The sequence below is a fragment of the Callorhinchus milii genome, unplaced genomic scaffold, assembly GCF_018977255.1.
Source record: "Callorhinchus milii isolate IMCB2004 unplaced genomic scaffold, IMCB_Cmil_1.0 Scaffold3, whole genome shotgun sequence".
NCBI classification, from domain to species: Eukaryota; Metazoa; Chordata; class Chondrichthyes; order Chimaeriformes; family Callorhinchidae; genus Callorhinchus; species Callorhinchus milii.
Window position 1 is genome coordinate 17,060,520 of NW_024704744.1, and position 26,011 is coordinate 17,086,530.

The window sequence follows — 26,011 nt, forward strand, 5'->3', positions numbered from 1 at the left end:
CCCACTTATACCTTCCCAATTCAAAACTGCTACATTCAACACTGGTTAGATTTTTTGTATTAGTTTCCTGCACTAAATCAGTGGTTGACTTTCAGATCATCTGCCACTGCTGTTTTGGCGGATTGTATGTCAGACATGAAGTCCTGGATGAGAGTTAACTTTCTCCAATTGAATATTGATAAGGTGGAGGTTCTCCTGCTTGGCTCCTGTCACAGAATCACTATTCCCGGATGCACTCTCCACCTGTTCGACCCTCAACTATCCTTGCCATGACCTATTCTGCCTTACAATCACCTCCACAATAATGTTTGCCTCCACCACTACCTCTTCCCTCAGGCCACTGAGACCCTCGTTCAGGTATTCATCATGTCCAGGCTTGCCTACACTAACTCCCTGCTCCCAGACTTGCCAACTCCTCCCTCCTTAAGGGCAGATTATTCAGAACTCTGCAGCTTGTGTCCTTTCCCGTACCCAGCTCTGTCAACCTATCACCCCAATCCTTGCTCGGCTCCAACGACTCCCATCCCTCAGAGGATCAAGTTTAAAATCCTTGTCTTCACTTTTAAAGCCCTCCACCGTCTTGCTCCTGCCTACCTCTGCAAGCTATTAACACCATACCAATCTGTCCGCTCTCTCCGCTTGATGGTGCCTGGCTTACTCCATGTCCCACGCCCTGCCTGTTCCATCATTGCCGTTTTTCTGCCCCTGCCCCATGTAACTCCATCCTAGACGCCCTGCATCTTCACCCTCCAAGACCCCTCTCGAAACCTTCCTCTTTGACCATGCCTTCGTCACTCTCCTACCCCCCTACCCTTCACCCCTCTTGATTCCAACACTCAGCTTGCGTGCAAACCCTTGCTCAACTGTCCAGCACCTTGGGACATCCTTCCGATGTGAAGGACATCCCAAGGCGCTGGACATAAATATAGGTCAATGTTGTAATTTGTATAATTACATATATAAATGTGTAGTTTGTATAAATTTAGGTTATATAAATGTAGGTTGTGGTTGTAATTTGTATCAGAGTCCTCCAACATCACTTCCTCCTTTGCACATGCACCGGAAATGGGAAATGATGTTATGACCCAGATGTCAGTAATTTTTTCTTTTAGTGAAGGAACAGACTGGAGCTAAGGGAGTGAGTCCCTGGTTTCCAAATCTGCTGTCAACCCTGCTTGCACGCCTGGCTTTAATATACGTAAGGATTTTATGGATTCCAAACACCACATTATAACAGGGCTTGACTGTACTTGCATTTGACGTTGCACTTTATCCCACCAAAGTATGTTGACTGTATTTATAGGCAAACATGCCAAGCCAATTTGTGCCAAGAATGTCCCATGAAAACCATGAAGTGAATGACTTGTTTTTATTTGGGGGAATTGACCAAGACATTTGGAGAAACTCCCTTCACTTTTTGAATAGTGTGTGAGATCTTTAACCTGAGCAGGCAAGCGTCAGCTTAATGTCTCATCTAAAGGGTAGAACTTCAAACAATGATATGCACTTCCAGCACTATAGATTATGAGCCAAAATAGAAAATAATTTGTGTGATTTTAATCATCTGAAATAGCATGTGGAGTTATTTCAGGTTTAGGGGTAATTCATTCCCATTTACAGATTTTAAAATTAAATGAAAAGCAGAAATAATAACTGGAGCAATTTTACTTTAGAGCAATTAACATTTTAAAAATGGAAAAGTTCGACACTCCTGGTTACTAATATTCCCAATAGAGTAAGGGAGCAGCAAATTGACCACAAATGAAAAGCAGGTTCTTGAAATATATATGGATTAAGTCAGTTAGTCAGAAGTCTGCCTTCTATTGGGCAACATTTTCATTAAAATAGCTCTACTTTTCAAATTGGTTTGGTGTTGATGTTTGAAAACGAATGTGAATCTCAAAAAGTGGAGTTATCATAGAAATTTCGCAAATTTCTATTTGGGCACCTCTATAATAGAGTGCATCTCCCATGACTGATTATTGAGGTTCCTAAACATGCAAACTGCAACCAGTGACTGTGTTGCGGAGGCAACAGGGAAGTAGGAGCTGAGTCAGGAAGGCAACGGAAGAGATTTATCTATCTTCCCCCAAGTTGGACAATCAGGCAAAGATTGTTTCCAGTGCAGAAAGACCAATAAAACTTGCTGACAATCTAAACATAATCATTGGGAGTGGGAGAGAAAAAGGAGCCAAGCTAGCAAATTAAAAACAATCTAAAGTATTCTTTAAAGGAATGAAATGGTTCAACATGATGACAGACCAATTGTGCCACAATGCAGAACCAAGAATCAAACAGTGTTTTCCATTAAAGCTTTTTTTTAAAAAAAGTACCAGCATTGAATAATTTTTTTAAAAAAATACTCAAGATTTAGCAGTGGAATTTCAAAGGGTATAAATTCAATAATCATGTCCTTTGAAGTTTCACAGGATGGTTTACTCCCCCATACCTGTGTCTGTAATGAGCTGCTAACAGCCAGCAGAGATTGGATAACATTGGGAGGGCAGTAAGTGCGAGCGAAGGCCATTAATTCCTGTCGAGTGACCAAGTCAGGGTAGCCTTCAGCTTGCCCTAGTTTGCTGCACACCTGCCAACCATCACTGTAACCTGTGAGAGAAAGACAAAACAACCATCCATTATTCCATTAATTAAAGCTAGGTCAACACCCGCTTTGGTGATGCATAATTATCTCTTCAGATCATGACAAGAAAGATCACACTTAGCCACAAAACAATAATAATCCTTGTATTTGATATAGCGCTATATCACCTCTTCTAGACATCTCGAAGCACTTCACAGAATATACTGCAAAGTGAATTGACTGTATATTTTGTGAGAGAAATGTGGCAGCCAATTGCACACAGCAGTGTCCCACAAACAGTCGTGGATTGTGTAACCAAATTATTATTTATTTATTTTTTAATTTTTTTTAACATATAACATGTTTTATTTTCTCCTAAAAAACATGGTACTGCCAATGTTTTCATACTGCACTTGAAACATGATCTTAACCAAAATCACACAATTAATAATAATAATAATAATCCTTGCATTTGATATAGCGCTTTTCACGTCGGGAGGACATCCCAAAGCGCTTCACAGAACACACTGTAAAGTGAATTGACTGTATATTTGTGGGCGAACGCGGCAGCCAATTGCGCACAGCCATGTCCCACAAACAGTCGTAGATTGAAAATGACCAATTTATTATTGTTTTTGTTTTTTGGAGGGATTATTATTAGGCGTGTGGAGTAAGGAAACTTGCCCAAGGTTTTGCCCTGCCTGGAATTGAACTCAGGTCTCTCACTTGCAAAGCGAGTGCTCTAACCACTGAGCTACAGGACTCCACACCTTTAAGATGAATTCTAGCAGTTTAAATAAAGGCTCACTTTTATTCTGCATTCTTTGGAACATACTTTAGGATCCCTAGCCATTCTGCTGAAATTAAGACTTAGAAACTATGAGTAAAACATGTTTAACCAACAACTTGCATTTATAAAGCACCTTTCACAAGGATACCGTCTTGGAGCTCTTAAATAATTTTTTTTTACAGTACATTGGAAGTACAACTAATGTATATGCCATACATACAAGCACAAGAAGATTAGAGCAAGTGAAAACTAAACAGTTAAGTTAGGTTATTAACAGTGTACACATTTTTTAAACAGGTTAAAGAAACAACAACTTGCATTTACATAGCACCTTTCACGCTGGAAGGTGTTTTGGAGCGCGAAGAAATCATGGAAAAGGTAGTGTGCAAACAAAGCAAATTGAGGAACAATAATCAGGCATCAGAGGCGTTTAATTGTTTGAGAGCAAACAAGGAAAGTGGAATACTTTGGTGCAGATTCACAGTAGGAAAAAAATAGTAGGTTGCTTAATAAAGAGGTGTGACAGTCAAACCTTTAGCTTTGAAGAGTTTACATAGAGGGCCTTCATAGAGGTACAGGACAATGTTATAACGTGATGGTTTGGGTCAGAAACACAGACCCCACGTTATAAAGCAGTGTGCTAAGAAATGCCCACTAGTCAATGCTTATAGGTTGTCACTCTTTGTTGTTCACTGTTTTTCTTTTAATGTCCAGCCAGCTTTCTATTCAGCGCTCTAAGTGTACTGCACTGCATGTCCACAGCACAGACCCCTCATTCTCCTGGAATTAATTCAAGAGTACACTTTGCATTCCAGACACAGGGAAATTTCATTATGTAAGTGGCATAAATATGTGGAACTCTCAGTCTGGTTTGGGTAACTCTTAAGCAGGTGATGGGTTTCCCCACAAGTCAGACTAGGAAGTCAGGTCCCCCAAAAATGGGCAATCTTTTTTTCAATTTAAACCTCTTGTGATCTTTGACAATTGTAAACCAGTGATGACTACAATCTTTTGACTTTTTTGCGATTCTGATCCTGTGTACGCCTTGGTTGGGGCAGATCAGCGAAGGTCAAAAACGAAGAGGTCAGAGTGAAAGTGGATAGTGAGCGGGGTGGAGTCAAGTCAGAACATTTTGCTAGAGCTGAGATAGTTGGAAAAGTAGTCTACCAATCTGACCAGACTAATGCAAGAGTGTGCATGGAATTTTTAAAGTTAGAGCTTTTCTTTTCATTTCTATGTTTACTAAAACTCTCATTAGAGCTCTGTGGTGCAAATCTGGCTGTGAAAGCAGAAGCAGACAGACTAAACAAGGTGAAAGAAATAGAGTGAGAAAGTTGAGATATAAACTGATAAATTGCGCCTGATCAACTACTGCAGTTCTCATTCCAATTAAGTGAAATTTCATTAAACTTATATATTTATAGTTGGTCCTTCCTTCTATGTTAATTCTTGTCTGCAGAAAATCACTATTAACTGATTAGGAATTTATATTTTGAAATTGATGTAGAATTGAATTTCGATATTGGGGAAGAGACATTACTGTTTAAGGATTGCACCAATATCACATGCTTAGTCTGATTTGAAGCACCAAAAGCCTAGTGCAATCAAAATGGACAATCACCTGCAGACATAAGCTCCTGGCAGTGGATACTGGCAACTTTGTAATCCAGGCATTGGAACGCTTGCTCAGCCAACAGCACCAAGACCTGTCCTTTCCTCTGCGCTTTATCTTCGCCTGTTATGATTTCAAAATAAAAGGCAGAAAAGGTAAATCGAACTGTGCAATCAAGAGACTATTATCAAATAAATTAAAGTTCACTTCTGTTGGGAGATAGTAGCCTGATTTAAACTAAGACAGAGCATATGGGGAAATACGCAAAACAAAGTTCAGCGAATTTCCATGACGTTCACAAGAATAAGACAAAACCATATTCTTCTTGTTTTTCCAAACACCAAAACTGTCCAACTGCCTTCTAATCCAATCATTGAATCCCTTCGCACTCCAAAAAATGTTTCAGGCTGCCTTCTGAACTACATTTATAACACTCACTTTAATAGCCCTCCCTCGAAATTTAGTTGACAAAGTCTATATTACCCTACGAGTATAAAGAAAACTTCATTTTATATTCCAAAACGCTATTAATAATTTGTGCTGTAGAAAATAATACCCAATGAGCAAATGTTTGTAAAATCAATAGAACAATTTACATTTATATAGCATTGGTAGTTTTCAAAATACTTCACAAAGCTGACTGGGAGTCCAAAGCTGACAATGCAGTCAGGATGATAGGTATTGAGGTAGGCCTCCACCAATGTTGAGGTAGATCAGGCAGGGAACATCAAGCAGACCAACCGGTAATTAGCATTACCATGGAATTTCACCATAGCCTGTGAGCTCAAAGTCCCAATGTGGGACTTGAATCCACAATCTTTTGACTTAGAGTTGTGAGTGCTACCAAATGAGCCAGGTCGACACCTAATTCTATCTAATAATGAGGATTTCCCTACATAATAATTGGATTTGATATAGAGCCTTATCATGTCTTCAAGACGTATCAATCGCTTCATTATACTGTAAAGTTAACTGATTGAATGTTTTCTGGGCAAAGCACAGCAGCCAATTGTACACAGCAGTGTCCTACAAACAGTAGTGGATTTAGTGACCAAATTATTATTTTTTTTTAAGGCACTATTACCCCAAGAAAAGCAATCCGCCAACAGACTAACAACCGGGTTCCTATTTACTGCTGGGGAATCGAACCCAGGTCCTCTCGCTTGTGAGGAGAGTGTTCTTACCACTGAGCTACAGGACTCCACTGTATGTTTGAAAATATGTCAATATTTTTAACCATAACAACATATTACATTTTTTCCCTCCAAATATGACCAGAATTACCAGCACTATTGATTCTTGGCTTTATATTTATACAAAATATCTTGAATCAAATACCTTAAATTTAGTATATAAATGCTATAAAATCTAAAGTTTGTTAAAATAAAGTTTAACTGCCTAAAAAAATGTTTCTACGAAATATCCTGCAAATTGAGTTATCTGTGAGTAATTCATATTTCACTGACATCACAAAACACAAAGACTGCACTAGCTAGTGCAGAGATGCACTGAAGACAGAATAAGAAACGTTTTGTTCATAATCATTTATCATCATCAAATTAATGAAACGTAACCACATCTAATGCAGCAGATGACCGAGAACAAGCACTTACCCGCTACTCTCAGTAAATCCGCAAGCCTCAAGAGCTTTTTTGACTGTTTATAAGCTGACGGGCACTGGTTGATGCACTCTTTTATGAGACTGAGTCGATCTATGCGCATCCGTACTGTTAAAAATAGAGCAGTGAAAATCTTTAATTACATTTAAACAAGTCGAATGCTAAAAATAAAAGTTGCAATAAACAGTCACAACAGTGTCCATGCCATAATAATGTGTGTTTATAATTGTAGAAAAACCTCATCAATAAATTAAGGGCTACTATGGAAATGGAATGGATGGCTGAACTAAATTCTAGTTCCCAGACATGATTTATGTCAAATGTTCTCCATAAGATCTTTTTCATATATTTTTCTAGTCATTTTCATATCTCTAGCTGCTATAAGTCCCTACATATCCCAGCAGCTTTCAGCTTCAATCATCCTCCGAATTGATGAGCAAGTTGTAGACTTCTCCACATCTATTAACACAGATACTGCTCTTTGTTTGGTCAATCGAAGCATGCTTACACATAACTTTTTAATATCAAGTTCAAAATAATTCTTGGTCAACTTCAATAGTCTTTTGGTTATTTTTGAACGCTGCTTTAAACATTGACACAGGAAAGCATCTTTGCAGAACTACTGAGATAAATGGTGATAAGGAAAGCTGAAACACCTCTCAGGTATTTACCATCAACTGTTACAAACTCAGTCCCTGTACAATTTAACCAAGCCACTTCTATAATCATAATAACAACCTAAGAGGTGATGCTCCATGTTTTGGTTCTTTTAGTCCAGTGCACTTTGACGATGCACATGGTTAGTGGAATTTTCCATTTACAGGTACAGAATGCCAAAGTGCTCATGGAAGGACTAGACCATTTCTAGGAAAATAAGAAAATTGGGAAGAAAATTATAATATGATCTTTCATAAACAAAACTAGTTTCTGCTTGAGTGTAGACATGGTTTTCTGTGATCAACAAAATGAGCATCAAGGATGTTTTATCCCTGAACAATGAGATTATGAAATTGGTCTGGCACTGTACTACCCACATTTTTTACTCTATCTCACCTCTTTTTTTAAAATCCTTCACCTAGGGGTGGGGAGGTGGTGTGGGAGAAAGATAGGTAAGCAGGGCCAGTCAGCTGATGTACTTAGCAATGAGGTGTCAGAACCCTCTGTGGCAGTCTTGATAGTCCACATCCTAAGTGGGTCCGCAGTATCCAGGACACTGCTGATTATGGACCAGTCAGCCTGACTCATCAGCAGGACTTGGAGGAGCAAACTAACAACTGGGAGAATGGACTGTTCCTATTGAGCTCCAGTTAACCCTGCAAAACAAAGTCCTAACAAGTAGGATGGTCCTAGATAGACAAGCAAGGTGTCGATAAGGTGCCGTGCCGCATAAAAGCTTAGTCCAAAAGTTTAGGGCCCATGGAATTGGGGGGAGCATATTAACGTGGATTGGGGAATGGTTAACGGGTAGGAAACAAAGAGTAGGGATAAACGGGTCCTTTTCAGATTGGTGGGATGTGACTAGTGGAGTGCCACAAGGATCAGTCCTTGGGCCTCAGCTATTTACCATCTACATCAATGATCTAGATGAGGACATCGAAGTTAATATATCTAAATTTGCAGATGACACAAAACTAGGAGGAAGTGTCAACACAGAGGACGACATTAAAAACTGCAGTGAGACATAGATAGGTTAGGTGATTGGCCAGGTAGGTGGCAGATGAAGTATAATGTAGGGAAGTGCGAAGTCATCCACCTCGGTAGCAAAAACAGTAAAGCGGGTTATTTTTTAGAAGGGGAGAGATTGGAATGTGTTAGCGTCCAGAGGGACTTGGGTGTCCTTGTACACCAATCACAGAAAGTTAGTCTGCAGGTGCAGCAGCAATTAGGAAGGCGAACGGTATGTTAGCGTTCATTATGAAAGGATTAGAGTATAAGAGTAGGGAAGTCTTGCTGCAACTGTATAGGGCCCTGGTGAGACCACACCTGGAATACTGTGTCCAGTTTTGGTCTCTTCATTTAAGGAAGGATGTACTTGCCTTGGAGGGGGTGCAGCGTAGATTTACTAAGTTAGTACCAGGGATAACGGGGTTGAGTTACAAGGATAGGCTGACCAATTTGGGCCTATATTCTCCAGAATATAGAAGAATTTGAGGGGATCTTATAGAAATCTATAAGATCATCAAAGGGCATGATAGAGTAGATAGTGGGAGATTGTTTCCCCTGGTTGGAAAAACTAAAACCAGGGGGTCACAACCTTAAAATCAGAGGCCAGCCCTTTCGCACTGAGTTGAGGAAGAACTGCTTCACTCAAAGGGTGGTGAGTGTATGGAACTGGCTACCCCAAAGGGCTGTTGATGCTCAATTCTTGAACATATTCAAGACTGAGATAGATAGATTTCTTATTGCAAAAGGGATTAAGGGATATGGGGATAAGGCAAAGTCAGGTTTTTAGCTGGAGTTAGATTAGAAGATCAGCCATGATTGAATGGCGGGGCAGGCTCGAAGGGCCGAATGGCCTAGTCCTGCTCCTACATATTATGTTAAGCAGCGGAAAGCTTATCAAACAGTGCTTTCAATGGGGGCAAGCTATGCGTTTTTAACCTGTTAAACTCCAGCAGTATCCCAACCCACACCCTGGGGCACCCAAGCCCACCTGACCTTGTATTGTCTGGAATTAGGGAAGCTGGGTATATCCTTCTAGGAAGAGAGTGCGCATTCCATTGCAGACACATGAAAATTTCCATAAGTAGGTTGCATACATGTGTGGAACTTTCAATCTGGCCTGGATATTCCTAAGCATGATGTTGGGTTTCTGCAGGTTCCAGACATCTAGCTAACCAAGAAAAATCTAAAATTCAAACTTTAGACCAACCCCCAACAATAAACACATGTGGAGAAACACAAAAGGGTATTTGAAAACACAATTTTGATAAATTGAAAAAACAAATCAATTTATCAATTCCTAGCATGTTAGAAACACTTACCTTAGTCCTATTTCGCTTACATTGATGAGTGCTGCAATGTCTTTAAGCATAAATTGTATGAAAAATTACACTTTGTTCATTAATTGGTTTGGTCAATATACAGTAACAGCTGGTTAATTATGCTGACTAATGATATGCAATAGCTTTTGCAACATCTTGTTTAACATTTTAATGGTTTCTTATGTGAGAAGAAATATACAAGTCAGCTTATTCACTGGGTTGCATCGCAAAAGCACTGCTTCATGGTGTGCTCGAGGGAAATAAACCTTGTTCCAGAATTCATAACACAGAGCACAAGCACATTTCCCTACCAAAATAATCAGTACAATTAATTAGAACTACAAAGAAAGGTAATTTCATACAGGAGCATGAAATATTACACAAAATCAAAATAAAATTTCCATCCTTTGAAAACTATAAACTGCCAAGGTTAGTAACTATTCACATTTTTCCTGAAACATTTGCAGCTAAAATAAATAAAACTTGACAATTTAAACAGAATCTAATCGTGAAATCTCTTTTTTCCTTTTTGTTGCAAAAAAAAATTCAGGCATTGCCATTGCTGTACTGTTTTATGGATGAATCATATCTCAGCATATTGGAAGTTTACAGGTAAGACTTTATTTTGCATATATCATTCACCATCTTTGACCATCTAATAATGATGCAGAGTTGAACTCGTAATGAAAGACCACCTGAAGGCAACAGCAGCAGAGGTGATGGTTTTAAAGTACAGTGGTTATGTAAGAGGCATATGCAGTGTCTAATGTCTTGGCAGTAAAATCGCACAGATAGCAATTTTTTTTGGGGGGAGGGGGGTTAAATTTTGTACAAAAGCAAAATATTTTGCTAAGACATCTACTTTTTTAGAAGCATAGTCCAAGTCCCTCCTTGCTTTGCTCCACTGGCTGCCCCCAGCTCATAGTGGAATTCTCCCATTTAAATCACTCCAGGGTCTCGCTGCAACTACCTCTTCTGACCTTGTTCATCCATACCAATCTGGCCTTTCCCTTTGCTTGGCTAACAATGGCCTACTACTACAACATCTTGCATTTATTTTGTGCCTTTCCCACAGGGTAGTGTCTCAGAGAGCTGAGACTTACTGCGAGTGCCCGCTCTATCCAGACCACCGTAGCCAGTGGGCTTCCAGCTACTTTGTGCTTGGTTTTTGAAACTTCATTCCGTTCCTCACCCCTTTAGCTCTCACCCTCAGTTTTGCTACCCAAGCCCTTGGAGACGTCCTCCCAACATGAAAGGTGCTATATAAGTGTAAACTGTATTGTAATTAAAGAGAAACAAATGACCGTACCTTGCATGGGCAAGATCTTCATGTTGAACTCCTCTAACAGGCTGAGAGCACTAATAAGATCAAGCTCTTCCTGAATGCCAGGGGGGCGGTCTGTGATGAGCTGTAAGCAGCACCTAACAACACAATAAGTAACACCAGAGAGTGGTGAATTTAAAGTTTACAGACAGGTGACATAATCAGTTTCCATTACCATCAATCACTTTCGTGACACAACATACATTATGGCTACTTGCAAGTCTGCACAGTGCAAAGCAGTTCAATATAGAAATGATGATAAATATGACCTCCTAATCCTAACTTCAGTGGATTTTAATAAAAATAATAATTCTTGCAATTAATACAGCACCTTTCACATCGAGAAATTCCATTCTCTTACCAAGCAGTGCCTTTTACATTCACCTGAAAAGGTAGACAGGACCTCAGTTTAACATCTCATCCAAAAGACTTCCAGCAATGCAACAAACCCCCAGCAATGCATTGGAATGTCAGCCTAGAAGACATGAGTTCAAAGTCCCGAAGTGGGGCCTGAACCCACAGGCTTCTGAGGCAAGAGTGCTACCAACTGAGCCTGGATGACAGTTTTGCATAATTAATATCAACAGAAATACTTAAAACTGAAGCAAATGTTGCATTCAAGTTTCTCTACTAAGTAGGACTATTTTGTAGTCTTCCAACATTCACAACTATACTGGTTGTGCTTTAGCTAAGCAGAAATTTCTGTCAAAATTGAGTAATTGCAGGCTTTTGTAACATGATCTTATAAACTGCCACCACTACCATAAATCATTTTTGTCAGTTTGCAAAAACTGATGCACAGATGACAGAAACAATGTGCAACAACATTAGTTTAATTTTAAAATCACTCTAATTCTTTATGTATCGGACACAAAATTGGACCATTAAAAAATGCCACTTACATTTCACACGAACAAACCTAGGCATATAGCTTATGCTACAACTAAATAAAAATAATGAATATTCAAAGCGGTCCTCCAGCCACCAAGAGCACTAAAAATGTACACAAGTTTCAAAACAACAAGCACAATCATAGGACCTCGAGCAAAGAGCACAACAATCAGAATATGCCCTTAGATAGAGCCCGTCACATATGAGAGGGTAACGGAATCACACAAGCAAGTGTGGGATTGGAATCCAATCCCTACAGCCATTCAAGGGCAACTAGTTCTTGCTACTGTTTATATTCCACATGAGCCTCTACCCCTTCCCAATGTTTCCCACTCCATCTTTGTAAAGTCTTTGGACACTTTAGGCACAATCATGTGGGGGGCATGAAAATAAGTAATTTTAAGAGAGAAAGTGAAAGCATTTAGACAGATATGAATGAAACAAGGAAAATGCAGAGCCATAGAGGTGTATCATGGACAAGACTTGGTAGAGAAGGACGGACTGATCATCAGTTTCAATGGTGGCAGATAGATCAATGAGGATAAGGAGCTCTGGTTGCAGATGGAGAGGATATAATTTGTGAATTTGACTAAGATATGGGTGGGATGAAAGCCAGATTGGAGGGACCTTACAGGGAATGAGAAAGGAAGGAGCAAAGTTGGGAGGCAACAACATGTTCCAGCTCCTTGGGGACAAAGGGCATGTTGGAGATGGTCCAAGATCCGGAATAAGGTACACAAGATCCGGAACAAGACTAAAAGGTGGACAGAATTCAAGACAGTAAAAGGTACAAAAGATCCAAGCTGATAAGATGCACAGGATCCAGAACAATACAAAATCCAGAACAATTATTTGCACAAGATGTACAATGATGTGAAAATATGTTAGAGATCTCTCTAATTGCTGGTCGAGCCACTTGAACATTATGAATATGTATTTTTCCTAAAAAAAACTTTTGTGTTTATTTGCATTTTTCTGTATGAAAACAAAACTCCTATGGCAACAATTTTCTTAGATGTGGACATTGCTTCCAAGTAAATGCAACATTTTTTAACAATCTAACAGTTCATCAGATTAATGCATTTTGCTACAGTTACGAAAAAAAATGAGACTTAATCTGTCTAATTCACCTACACACCTGCACTGTCCAATAGAACTACTTTATTCAGAAACAAGTGACTTATACCACAAATAGGAACCGATGACATTTCTGATACATTGTCATTCTGAGACATAAAACTGCCATTTAAAATGACATAAGCTGATCGTGAGTGACATTTGAGAACAGAAAAACAGACAAACTAATTGCAATGCGTCACAATTACCAAAAAAAACATGTACCTGACATGTCATGTGGCATCAAAACGTACATTCACAAATTGAAAAAAAAACGTGTATAACAGAAATGCAGAGAAATTTTATGATCTTGAGTGCACCAGTTTAAGGTGTGTGTGGAATTAATTCTTTGAAATTCATGAATTTGTTTTGGTTCATCAAAAAATTATACAAGGTCATAAACTGTGCTGAAATACACAACCACTGCAATATTCAAATATGATGCTATTGTGACAAAAATGGTCCGCAACTCTTCCATTTCTCTCTTTCACAAACAGTGCCCCTTAAATAAAAAAAAATAGGTCACCGTACATGTCATGGTACTAGAATTGCAGTCATATGAAAAGTTATCATTTGCTCTCCGCACACGTCAGAAAACATTGCTATCTTGCTCAACCAGCATTGGCTACATTCCTTATGGTACTGGTCTGTATCCAGTGACAACCAATCCTAGAACAAAATTGAGACACTCCTATCTTGAGATCAGCATATTTCAAACCAAAAATCTCATATACCGACATTTCCCAGAGACTTATTTTCCCACTCTCACTCTTGATGTAGCTAACCACTTATCCTACAGAGATTTCACTGAATGATGCAACTCTCGTTGTTTATGTGAACGTTTCCCTGAGCTGAAGTTGCACTACATTCAATGTCGGTAGGTACACTTTTAATATTTGGCAGTTACCTGTTAGCTAATTTTAGAACAATTTAAACTCGATTTACACAAGCAATTTTACCTAGCTTTTCAAAGTTCAATCTTCAGAGCAATGTTAAAATCCTGCACAAGTAAGGTATTTGAGTGCAAATAAGCCTATTGACTAGAAAAATCTATTTTGACAACGGCACTATCTGAAAATATTTGAGGATAAGATTAACAGAGCATACTAAGAAGATATCAATGAATGTACAGTTAGTCTTTATATTTAAAATAAACAAGAAATGCATTTGCAGAAAAAACACACCATCTCTTTCATTGATTACCTGGCTAAATCCATGCAATTATCTGTCAAGGTGGTTGATGAGTCAAAATATTCTCTGGCAGCGGTAAGAACCAATTCAATGCTTTTCTTATAGCTGACCTTGGAATGCACTTTGCCTCTGGAGGCAACACTAACAGGCTGGTCCACAAATACAGCGTTGCAGTGCATCATCTGCCCAGCCAATCGGATATTCTCCAAACGACTGGAGCACAACAGGCTCTCCGTAAATATCTGAAAGGTGAAAAACTTCTATAAAGGCTTATGGAAACATTGAGGAAAATTAGCACTTAAGGAAACAATATTCCTTTACTGTGATAAGTCAAGTTGATACTGAATGATCAAGAACAAAAGAATTACACCTGACATCAGGCCTGGTTTTGAAAGGGGATTTTAAATAGGATTTTCAAACATTTTTTAAAAAAGAATTCAATTGTAATACCCAACTTTTTTTTAAATAATCCAATTTATTCTTCCTCTTTCTTATCCAAACCCAGTTCCCGTTCATCTTCATCAATTAGACAGCCATGACAATGTAATCTTGCAGACACTATCAATGCTGATCCTTGGTCAACCCTTCAGCAGACACATGCAAACCCTCTTTCCCTATCCTCGCAAACCGTCCAAATAATTTGACCTAAACTAGCAGAGCTCGGACAAGATTATAGTTGCTTTACCTCATAGCATGTATTGGAGTTCAGGCACTTGTAAACAGTTTGCTGCATTTCCAGCAGATCTTGCAGCAAACCTCTCCACTCGTTCTCACTTACAGGTGGGTTCCTGAATATAAAACAAAGCAAACGGCTGAAAATATAATATTCAATTACACATTACATTAATTACTGATCATATAGCAATAATTACAGATCCTACTTTCCTTCGGTACCATGATGGAATCCAACTATGAGCTAATTATAAAAGTGCCTTGAAAGTACATTGTGTTTATTTTAATGATCATTTGGTGTAATAGCAAAATCTTAGCTCTGTCTATACAGCCATTCTCTCAGTTATACTTGGAGCTGTTAAAACTAAAAATGTACAATTTTGCCTCAATTTCTTAATTCACATGGATGAATACAAAGAAGAGAATTAAGGCTCCCTTTTGGTTCAGCGAGCAACTCTAAGGAAACAACAACAACAAATTACATTTGGATAGCGTCTTTCACGTCAGGAGGACTGACACTGACCAAAGACCTGTGTCATCCATGGCCTGTGCTCAGTTAACAGATTTTATCCAGAGCAGGTTTTTTTTTGTCCATATTGTCTACAAAATGAAATGGGAATACCAAATATTCAGAGAAATAACCATCCAGACATAAAATGGTTACGTAGCAGCAGCTCTTGAGTGGTTGTGTAAGCTTGGGAATGTATGGTTTTTAAGCTATTTTGAATAGTGTGGAGCAGGTTCTCAGAGGTGACAACTGCAGCTTGTCATAGAATAAAAGAGTCAAAGACAGATACGTCTCAGAGAAGGTTCCTTAGAATTCCACATTCCTATCACAGATAGGATCAGGAGTCTTCTACAACAGTCCCATAAGGAAACATATGGAGAAGCCTCTAAAACCTGTTATATGACTTCAATCAACTCTGTAGCAGGTTCTGTAACCTTTAGTAACCTTCAGACTTTAGTAGTAATGCAGCTGAAGTAATGGTAAATTTGAATGGCAATGTAATTATATTGATGTGTGATGATTTGGTTAAGTGGACATTCTCTGGCATCAGGTGAGGAATCATGGAAGCTTGGCTGCCACCTCTTCGAGTTTTTGCACATTGAGAATTGCAGACAGATTCTCAGCAACTCGGGTCATGCTTGGATGAAGGTACCAGGATTATAGCAAAGCTCAGTTGCACTTTTCATGGTCCTCGGAATCCAACACAAAAAAAATGGAAATGGCAATGATGACAAGCACAATGTGAAAATGAACTTTAAAGAAATGTCAACAATTTGCTGGGAGATAACAGTGACAAGTATTCACTGCCTATGGTTGGGAAAATAATGGATGTCAGCTATGGTGACACATGGGCTCAATCGACCATCAGACATCAAGAATGCCTCAAAGGACTTTCTTCAGTGGCAAACCAATGGCAATTTGGATCTTAGAGGATACGCTTGATTGTGAATAAAGTGAGGACTGGGGTGATTAACAAACAGAGTTTGGTGTGGGTGAGGATGCGGGCAGCAGTTTATTGGATGTGTTGACGTTTATGGGTGGTGGAGTTCCTGTACTGTAGGTTGAGCAGAATCATGTTTAGATTAACAATAAGCAACAATTAACTTAAGATGTCACAATATTAAAAGGAGCAACCTCTTTGCACTTAAAAGCATTTTAGCTTATACAAAAGACTGCCACCAGCACAATGAATGCTCATTTAGTTTAAGTATTTAATAAGACAGATCCCAAGTCTATAACGTGTGAAAAGGATACAAAAATAGGTTAATAGGAGTCTTGAGAGTTCTAAGAAAACGTTCTTACTATCATCATTCTCACCTGTTTTCATTAAATTTGATCCAAAGAACATTTGAAACATTGGTTTGGTTTATTGTTAAAATGGATTGTTTAAAATCCCTAACAATTATACTCTTGGGCTCAAAACTACAGTATAACTACTTTAGAATTTATCTAAAAATACTGATTATTATATTTTTCTTAGGACAGTGACTGCGACTGCATTCAATTGCTCTATGATGCAGCATTTTGGAATCCCTGAGTGCAGTACCACATATTAATGCAATTGGGTTTCAGTAACACAAAAGTTAAATGCCCTGAAAGAGGGACTTCAATGTTTCCTCATCTGACTAATTGTATGTTCTGCTTCATTTTTTCCAATTTCTCTACTTGCAATAAAAAAATGTTCTGCACGATATTTGTGGAATACCGATGCACTGCAAAGATTCAGCTGCTATTTTGTGGAGAACACTAGTCCCTCACTCTCCACCCACCTCCTCAAAGTTTCCCAGAAGACCTGAGCAATGATTGTCATGAATAGGCATCAGAATGGAAATAGTTTAGTTTTCCTTGATCAATAATGAATGCTCGCTCAACTGATTTTTAAGCAGTTCATGACTTTTAATCTTTCCAGTAATGATTATTTTGCTGCATGGCCTCATCTCCCATAATTGCTTTTATGACTGCTTGTTGACAGGAAACGCTGAGGGTTGCTCGCCCTCTTTCCTCAGATTCTTTGTGGCGACTTTTGGCAAGGAATGTATACAATGTTTGACCTTCTTCTTTGAGCATGCCTTCAGTCATCTTCCCACCTCCATCCCCCTTGCCCTCCATTCCTCGACTCCAACCCCCAGCTTGGGTGCGGATACTTCCCTGTCCAGTGCCTTGGGATGTCTTCCCCATGTGAGGGGAACAAATTGTAATATAAATGCAACTCTTTGTTGTTCTTGATTGTGAAATGATTGCTAGTTAAATGATTGCTATACGGATGGCTACAGTACAGAAGTAAAAAAGCATCAACAGAAGTGTCACAAATATTACGGAAAAAAATCTTTCACATATTGATCATTTACCATCATCATGCAACAAGATTCTATTTGATCAACTTTAATTTAGTGAAGCCTCGTGAATTATTCTTTTTGAAATGCTAGTTTTATTATTCCTAGAGGGTAGGTTGATGTATACTCACTTGCGTCCAATGTGCCTAGTTAACCGTACCATGAGCTGACTGGCCTCCTCTAAGCTTGATTGCGTAATCTTTACAAATGAGATTGGTTTCTGGAGACCATGCTTCTCCAAAATTTCCGCAACACTGAAGTAAATAAAGAAATAAAATCAGGAACAATTCTTCAGTTTAAAACTTCATGTATTTGTTTTTCAAAGGAAAGCAAAATAAATAAAATTTCTAATCACTTTTGAAAACATAACATTGAAACACATATGGAAACATTTATATAAAAAAAACTTGTGTAAAATGATACACTCAGATCCTGAAACTATAAACTATACATCTGAGATGCAGAAAATGTACTTTACAAACTTATAACTCATACTATATAAAAACAAGTAGAACATATTTCCAGTATAAATTGATGACCAAATACAGGGCACCAAAAATCAACACTCTCCCAATCAGTTGTTTCAATAATAGAATAATACAGCGTTCTTCATTTTCAGTTATTAAACAAATGTGAATTTGATCTGTAGACCATTATTATTATTATTATATTATTATTATGCTAAATTACAGAAAGCTAAAGCACAGAAACAGACCGTTCAGCCCTTATAGTCTACAATAGTGGTTTTGATCCAAGAGTCAATCTAATCCTATTGTCATGATTCCTTCCTGTGCTTTTAATATTGCATAAAAGAGAGAATTTGAAGGCTATGGAAGGGAGGATTAAGATGGGTGGAGCATACACACTAGAATAGACATGTTTAGCTGAAAAAGGCTGTAAATTATATGCAATTCTATATAAAGAAAAATATAACCTGACCTCCAAATGGGAACTTCATAAAAAAAAAACATTGTTCCTAGATGATACAACTCCTAACAAATCTGTGAATGGCAGGCCATATCCAATTTCTTTATAATTTTTTTTTCCTTGTTAAGAAACTAGAAATATTAAGGCTGAAATGTTAAGGTTTAAAAATATAAACCATATGTTCTGACAAAGGGTCGTGGACCCAAAATGTTGACTCACTTTCCTTTCTCCATAGATGCTGCCTGACCTGATGAGCTTTCCCAGCTCTCTCTGTTTTTGTTTAAAAACATATATTGTCTAATGTTAAAATACAGTGCAGACAAGAGGCCCAGGGCAGGTTTCATTCAAGTTATTTCATTTGTCAGTAATAGGCAATGAACCTTGAGTTTGCTTTTCCTATATCTCTTCCAGCAATTAGCTCAGTCTCTTTTTTGGCAGCAGCGATGGTGAGTGAACTGTCAAGATGAGTAGAGCTCAGGCAGGTAACTACAATGTGTGCAATGTTTCTGCCAGTATTTTGATCAGAAAGCAAGTGTTACTATGCCCCTACAGGCCTCAGGAAAAAAACACTAAATTAAGTTTCACTTTAGTTGAGCAGATATTTTATAGAATCCTAATGAATGCAGTAACCATTGCATCTAAGAATAGAACATAAAGTGAGGTGGAGTGGACAATCTAGTTGCTTGAGATACTTCACACTTAATTGAAGTCTTTGATTTTTCCTATTGTGAAAGCCCTGGAGTCCTCTGCTGCTAATAAAGATTAGTTGCCGTTTGTGGCCAATGAATCCAACTATAAAATGGTCCCGCCTTTTGCCACAACAGAAACTATACACAAAGGAAGATAGGCAGTCAATTTCTGCTATTCCCAATATGTCTTCTTTCTGAGTCGCAGTAACAATATAGCCCAAAACAGAGAGGGACAGAGGTATCTGTGTGCAACTGCATGAGTTTGCATGGCCAGAACCTGCATGCGGCCAGAAAGGAAAGGAAAAGAAACACAGAAAACACAAAAGTTTGTTTCTCTCAATATTTAAAACTCTACCTCAGATGTTGTTCCAACAAGTCGACCTGATCATGCAATATTTTTGTCACTTCTGATTCTTGACTGTGAAGTAAAAATTTAAAAGGATATTTGACAGCAATCAAGCACTCGTTTCATATTACAGATAAGACTACAATTGTAAAATATAGCAAAAAGACAATCTAATTTGCAGTCCATTTTTTCATTACAGTATCATCCTCCACATAATTCAAGATTATGAACCAACAATGCCAATAGAACCAAACATGTATCTTTGAACAAAACACATACTTAAGAATAAATCCATCAAAAGTATAACATCTAGACAGATTTAGAAACAATCAGTGAAACTACTGCAATGCATGAGTTTGCATGACCAGTACCTGCAGAAGTAACCACACTCGAGGATCAGGGCAATGCAATTTTTATTTTTTTTAAAAAAGGAATTGACAATGTTCCATATGACACTTTTTCTTTAAAAAGGAAAGCTACGTGGAATTAATTTGATAGATCGACTGCACCCGAGGTATACAGCTGAAGGAATAGAATTTACTTCCCAGCAAGAGATACTAAACTTTCAGGGCACCATATTGCAGAAGGCACAGCCACTGTATTGGAGGGTGGAGGGGTCAGGCCTATGCCAGCTGGAGGAAGTGGGCAGAGGAGTGGGGTATGAGCAGGTCAGAGAGGTAAGGAGGTGCTATGACATGAGGGGGCTTGTATGTGAGGGTGAGGATCTAGAAATCGATTCTGTTGGAGACAGGAAATTAATGGAGCCTGCCTAAGATTGGAGTGATAGGTGAGGGGAATTTGGTACAGGTGAGGACGTGGGCGGCGGAGTTTGGGATCTGAGAAGTAAGAAGATGAACAAACAGTCCAGAATTAATTATTTTACACAGATGATGGTAAGTATGTGGCATACACTACTCAGAAAAGCAACAAAGGCAGATTATGTCAACAACTTCAAGAAGGAATTAAATAGCTGTCAGATGAAAGATTCAATTAAGGGCTGAGAAATAGAATAATGTAGTTTTTTTAAAAAAGCAACTTACTTTGTTAAACAATTAAGGCCAAATGGGATTCTGGAAATGCACAGGACTGCCCACTGTGGACAGATGGACTGTAATGGTCTTTGCCAGTCCTGTGCTATGATCCATTCATTGGATATTGGCTGAGCAATAGGAAGCAGAAGGTGATGGCAAATTAAAAAGGTCCATATGGGGGACAGTGAAGAGCAGAATTCCAAAGGGGTCCATTTTGGTTCGCATTCAATTCACACTCTTCATAAATAACTTGGAAGAGAGGATTTCTTGTTATGTTATAAAATTTGTTGATTAGATCAAGCAACATGGGCAGATGAATATGACGAGCATAAACACAATTTAATACCTGGACCAATAAAGCAGATGAGGCAAATAGTGGCAGATGGATTTTAATAGTTAAATGCAGGGCAATGTATTTTGGAACAAGTAAACATATAAAATAAAAGGGTGTCCACCAGCAGAGATTGGAAAAGGAATTTACTGCAATTATTGATTACTTACTGAAGGTTTTAAGTCAATGTGCAACTTGTGTGAACAAAGCTAAATCAAATGAAAGGTTAGCATCTTGAGGTCACAGATTACCCGTGAGGCCACGTTTAATATAGCATTTGGTTTTGGGCTTCCTTTCCTAAACATGGTTTGAAAAAAAAAATCCTGAATTCTTTGTCATTCATGCAAACACCTTAAAAAGGATTTGACTAAGTATTTGAAGCAAAATAAAGTGATGCAAAATTATGATCTGAAATGCATCTTGCTTGGTTCCAACGTCCGCATGAATCACCTCAGTCCTCTCATCTCCCATCGGATCGACTTTGAACCTCACTCTCACCTATAAATAAATCCCTTTATACTGTAGCACCCATCTGTCTCTGTAACCTGCTCGCTCCCTGTCTGGCTAACCAAGATCTGCTGCATGTTCCCCGACCACTCCATGTCGACAGCCGATTACAATTCAGCAATTAAACCCTGATCTCTGGAAAGCTCTCCCTCTTACCTGCAGTTTCACACCTCTCCATCTCTTTAAATCCCACCTAAAAACCTACCTCTTTGAATATGTGTACAGTCACCTCTTCCTATCCCCCTTCCCCTTCGACCCTGTTCTTGTGAACTACTCCGAGGCGAGTATTTATGTTAAGGGCGTTATATAAATGCAGGTTCTTGTGTTCATTTAAGATTATTTTGAAGATAGAGGAGAGGGCAAGGCGGAGGGAATCTGGGATAGAGTTCTGAAGAAACTGCAGCCATGTGGGTGAAGGTTCGCCCACTGATGGTAAGGCAGAGCAGGCACAAAAAAATGAAGCAAGCCAGTGTTTGGTGAGTGGAGGAGACGGCCAAATATTAAGGTCACAACGGTTCACAAGGTAGAATAAAAAGGATGATGACCACAGGGTGATGATGGGGGTTAAAGATCAAATTCATGAGGAGCGGTTTACCAAGCTGAACTTGTTTTCATTAAAAAACAAGCATGAATCAAGATTTTAAAATAATGACAGTACTAGATGCAGAATAAACAAGTTATTTAACTTAAACTATGAAAGCAGTACTAGACAGAATGTTAGTAATAATAATAATCCTTGCATTTGATATAGCTCCTTATCACTTCTTTCAGATGTCTCAAAGCGTTACACAGAATATACTGTAAATTGATTGTACATTTTGTCGGCGAAACGCGTCAGCCAATTGTGCACGGCAGTGTCCCACAAACAGTCATGGTTTGAAGTGACCAATTTTTTTTAAGGAATTATTAGCATCAGAAAAGCGATCCGCCAATCGACTAGCAACCAGGCATGTGGAGTAAGGAAACTGGCCCAACAAATGAAGAAGCTACTAACACAACTTTGATTTGGATCTAGTTATATTACAACCACCACTGTATATGGCAATGCAGGGTAAATGACAATGCAAGGTTGATGTCAATGCAGGTGAATGTCAATGAAATAATTAATTGCAAAGAGCTTAATGGCTAAGTCTGCCGTTGGATTTCCAGCATTCTACTTACCATAAAACAATTAGTGGCCTTTGCTGGAGGACTAAACCTAATCTATCTATCTAAATCGCCCTGGTTTTCAATGCCTCCTCCAAAAGGACCTTAACTTCCTTAAATGTGGTGTCCTGCAGCTCAGTGGTTTGAGCTCTCACCTTGCTTGTTTTCTGATTTTCAAATCTAGAATGTAAAAATCTGTTTCTGCACACATCCCAATGTAAATAATATATTTTCGTTTGAGGACCTGAATTGTACTACTTACCCATAGCCTCTCTGTGGCAGACATTCAAGTACATCATAACACTTGGAGAGCTGATCATCTCTTTCACAGTTGTAGATACATTCTAATGCTAGTGTCATCAATTGGTGATGGTCAGAAATAATTTTCTGCTGGCACTAATGAAAGATGAAAAAATATGCAATTAAGCAAAGTTAGAGCAAGTTTCTCAATGGAAGCACTTCAGTACCAGACAGGCCCCACTCTTACCTTTCCCCTCCCCATACAAAAATATTTCTTTTTTTTAAGATTATAGTACTCATCAACCCAAAAATAGGCAATAAATCTGAATATCGACACCAGGAACCCAAATATCTGTTCTCCCAACAAGCTACACATAGTATATTGCAAGTAAAGCAAAAGAAATAGGCTTTGAAAAAAAACAATATTTGTTGGAACCATTATTGAAACATAATACTTGACATGTTAAACATACACCAGGCTTGGAATGTTGAAATATCTTCAGAGGGTACTTTAAATCCTCTTTGGCCTTTGTTGTTAAGTACTCTTTAAGCAGGTCATCTGCAATTCCTGACTTCTGACTCTCACAGCGATGCAGAAATGGAACCATCCACTGATACACATTCTTTATATACATTTCCTCAGGTGACTAAATAAGCAGGAAACAGAAAATATGCAATTATGCAACATCCATAAAACTGCAGTAGTACAAAAAATTTGTTGTTTTGGTAGTAATGTTAAAACAACAAGCTGAATAGCAATTTTAATACACTACTATGCAAAATAAGAACACTAATAATTTAAAAGATGTCTACATTAGTTTGGGAACTTAGTAAATAGCTATTTTTGCATGTTATTCCAGTATTGTCTTTTTTTTCCTCTCTTCCTCTCCAAAAGAAGCCCTATGCTTACTGGTCTTTAGTTCTAGGGATGTCAGGCACTCTTCAAGTAGCCATTCTTCATGTTATTTTTGGTAAATCTTTCAACCATAGGAGGTAGCAGTCAAACCCAATCTTGCCCTCAGCCAACAAATAAACATACACTTTTCAGTAAGAGTTGCTGAATATAAATCCTAATCAAGAACCCTACTTGATTTCTCCTCTTCTAAGCTCGAGAGCTCTCAAGCCAATTACCCCAAACTTCAACTGAGATCCTTAAACTTACCATAGAATCAATTTCGAACCTGTGATCCGATAATAGCTATGACTTAGCCTTTTCCCCTTACACTTCTGGTTATGTGAACAATTGCATCTATCCATAATTCTACAAGGCTCTTTCCACACCAGGAGGGAAAATAAATATGCTAAGAATTCAACCTAAAACAATCTTGTATATATGTCTTGGCACTGGTTCAAGATTGGACTTGGACTTTACAAGTGGAGAATTCATTGTGAGGCAAGAGAATGACAGCTCAGATTCAAATAGCTAATAAAAGGGCTAATTTGACTAGCTTTACATTTGTTAAAATACTATTCCAGTCAAGAATTAAAGTGAAATAGTAGCATAATACAGTATTGACAACCAACAGACTCACCCACTAGTGGATTAATGGATGAGTGTCCTCTTCCTGAGCTGCAATTGCTAAACAGTCTAAAAACAATTTAAAAATTTATATTTAAAATCACTACTATTGCAATTAAATTTTCCAACATACACTCATCATCAACAGTCTCAGCTTATCAATATCCTCCATCTGTTGTAGTTCCTTCAACGAAAGAGTAGCGTCAGCCTCTGCTTCATATACCAGGGTCTCCAAAGTAATGAGATCATCACAGAGTACCTCCAGCCCAGGGATGTTTCTCTCTTTCCCCAAACGCACAAGAGACAAGGCACAATCCACCTAAGATAAATAACACAACACCAGTCAGAATTTTTAAACATTATGTCAGAGACTGTTCATGAGAGATGTTTGTTTTCATACTTTGAAGATCTGTGTCCTTTCAATTTGTGTTCCATTTTATCTGATGTTCTACTCAATATTATATTTAATTTCAGAGAACAGATCCAAGCCACTCAGTCCCTTGAAGTTGCTGCATGACAGCGTGATGCCAGAACTAACTTAAAACTGGAAATGTGAGTAACATTTAAAAATCCATCCGAATCCCGTTAGAGGATAATATTTTGATTTCACAAGTGTGCACATTAAGTGTTTGTAAATTAAAAGAATGATCAAAGATCTAGTAATAAAACATACTATAGCACCTTCTTTATGTGAATAAGATGTTATACAGTAAAAGGGATATCCATTTTAAGGAAGACAAATGTATTTGAACAATTAAACACTCATTTGCTCGAACTTTGCAAGTCACCTAGGCTATTTTGCAGTTCAATGGTTGCAACACAAATCAGACTTGAAACCTCAAAATGTAAACTAATTGAAATAAAATCCTAACACATCTATTACAGAAGCTGAATAGCAACTTGTTTAAGTAAAGCAGATCATTTTCACTCCATTCACGAAACTGTATTGATATACATGTAAAATCCATGAAATATGATTCATACCCACAAAAAGAATTCCACCTGACATCAAGATATCAAGCCAGAAATAAAGCTTCAGCTTCTTTGCCACAGTCTAACCTACGTTTAAAAAACCTCTCCTCATAAAATGTGATTCCATTCTATATAGGATTATGATAATACAGAGGACCAGAAATTATCATTGTATTCCAACTGACAATGCTACATCTCACATCCTTCAATTGATTTCATCACCAAATAGTTATACAATTCTCATTCGAATTTGCTTCTGCCTCCATCAAACAACAACAGCTTGCATCTACATAGCACCCTCCACGTACGGTAGCGTCTCAGGGCGCTTAACAGTGGTGGAGCCTGACTATGAGCTGGGGTGGTGGGGGGGAATGTGGCAGTAAGCATGGTCAATGAGGAAGGTTTTCAGGTGGGACGAGGAGGGGGAGGGAGCAAGGCAGAGGGATTGGGGGAGAGTGTTCCAGAGTTTCAGGGCATAGTGGCTGAAAGCGCGACCTTGGTGGAGTGGGGGGTGCAAGGGACAAGCAGGAGATCAGTGCCAGTCGAGCAGAGGCTTGGGGTTTGGGGAGTGAGGAGGTCGGAGAGGTAGGGAGGTGCCAGAGAGTGAAAGGATTTGAACACAAGTGTGAGGATCTTGAAGTCGATCTGTTTGGTGAGGGGGAGCCAGTGGAGCCTGGCCAGA

At 38.5% G+C, this 26,011-nt stretch overlaps 1 protein-coding gene across 1 annotated transcript in view; it reads right to left on the reverse strand.

The window, feature by feature from the left end:
- The window catches only part of nbas (NBAS subunit of NRZ tethering complex), a 122,699-nt gene that overhangs the window by 65,899 nt on the left and 30,789 nt on the right, over nucleotides 1-26,011 (reverse strand). The window contains exons 23-33 of the mRNA XM_042332778.1: nucleotides 24,491-24,676; nucleotides 23,312-23,485; nucleotides 22,861-22,994; nucleotides 19,593-19,655; nucleotides 17,753-17,875; nucleotides 14,794-14,896; nucleotides 14,121-14,350; nucleotides 10,896-11,008; nucleotides 6,597-6,710; nucleotides 4,993-5,106; nucleotides 2,450-2,607 (exon numbers count right to left, since the gene is read on the reverse strand). Of these exons, the coding sequence (XP_042188712.1) occupies nucleotides 2,450-2,607; nucleotides 4,993-5,106; nucleotides 6,597-6,710; nucleotides 10,896-11,008; nucleotides 14,121-14,350; nucleotides 14,794-14,896; nucleotides 17,753-17,875; nucleotides 19,593-19,655; nucleotides 22,861-22,994; nucleotides 23,312-23,485; nucleotides 24,491-24,676 (1,512 nt within the window). The remainder of the gene's footprint in view (nucleotides 1-2,449; nucleotides 2,608-4,992; nucleotides 5,107-6,596; nucleotides 6,711-10,895; nucleotides 11,009-14,120; nucleotides 14,351-14,793; nucleotides 14,897-17,752; nucleotides 17,876-19,592; nucleotides 19,656-22,860; nucleotides 22,995-23,311; nucleotides 23,486-24,490; nucleotides 24,677-26,011) is intronic.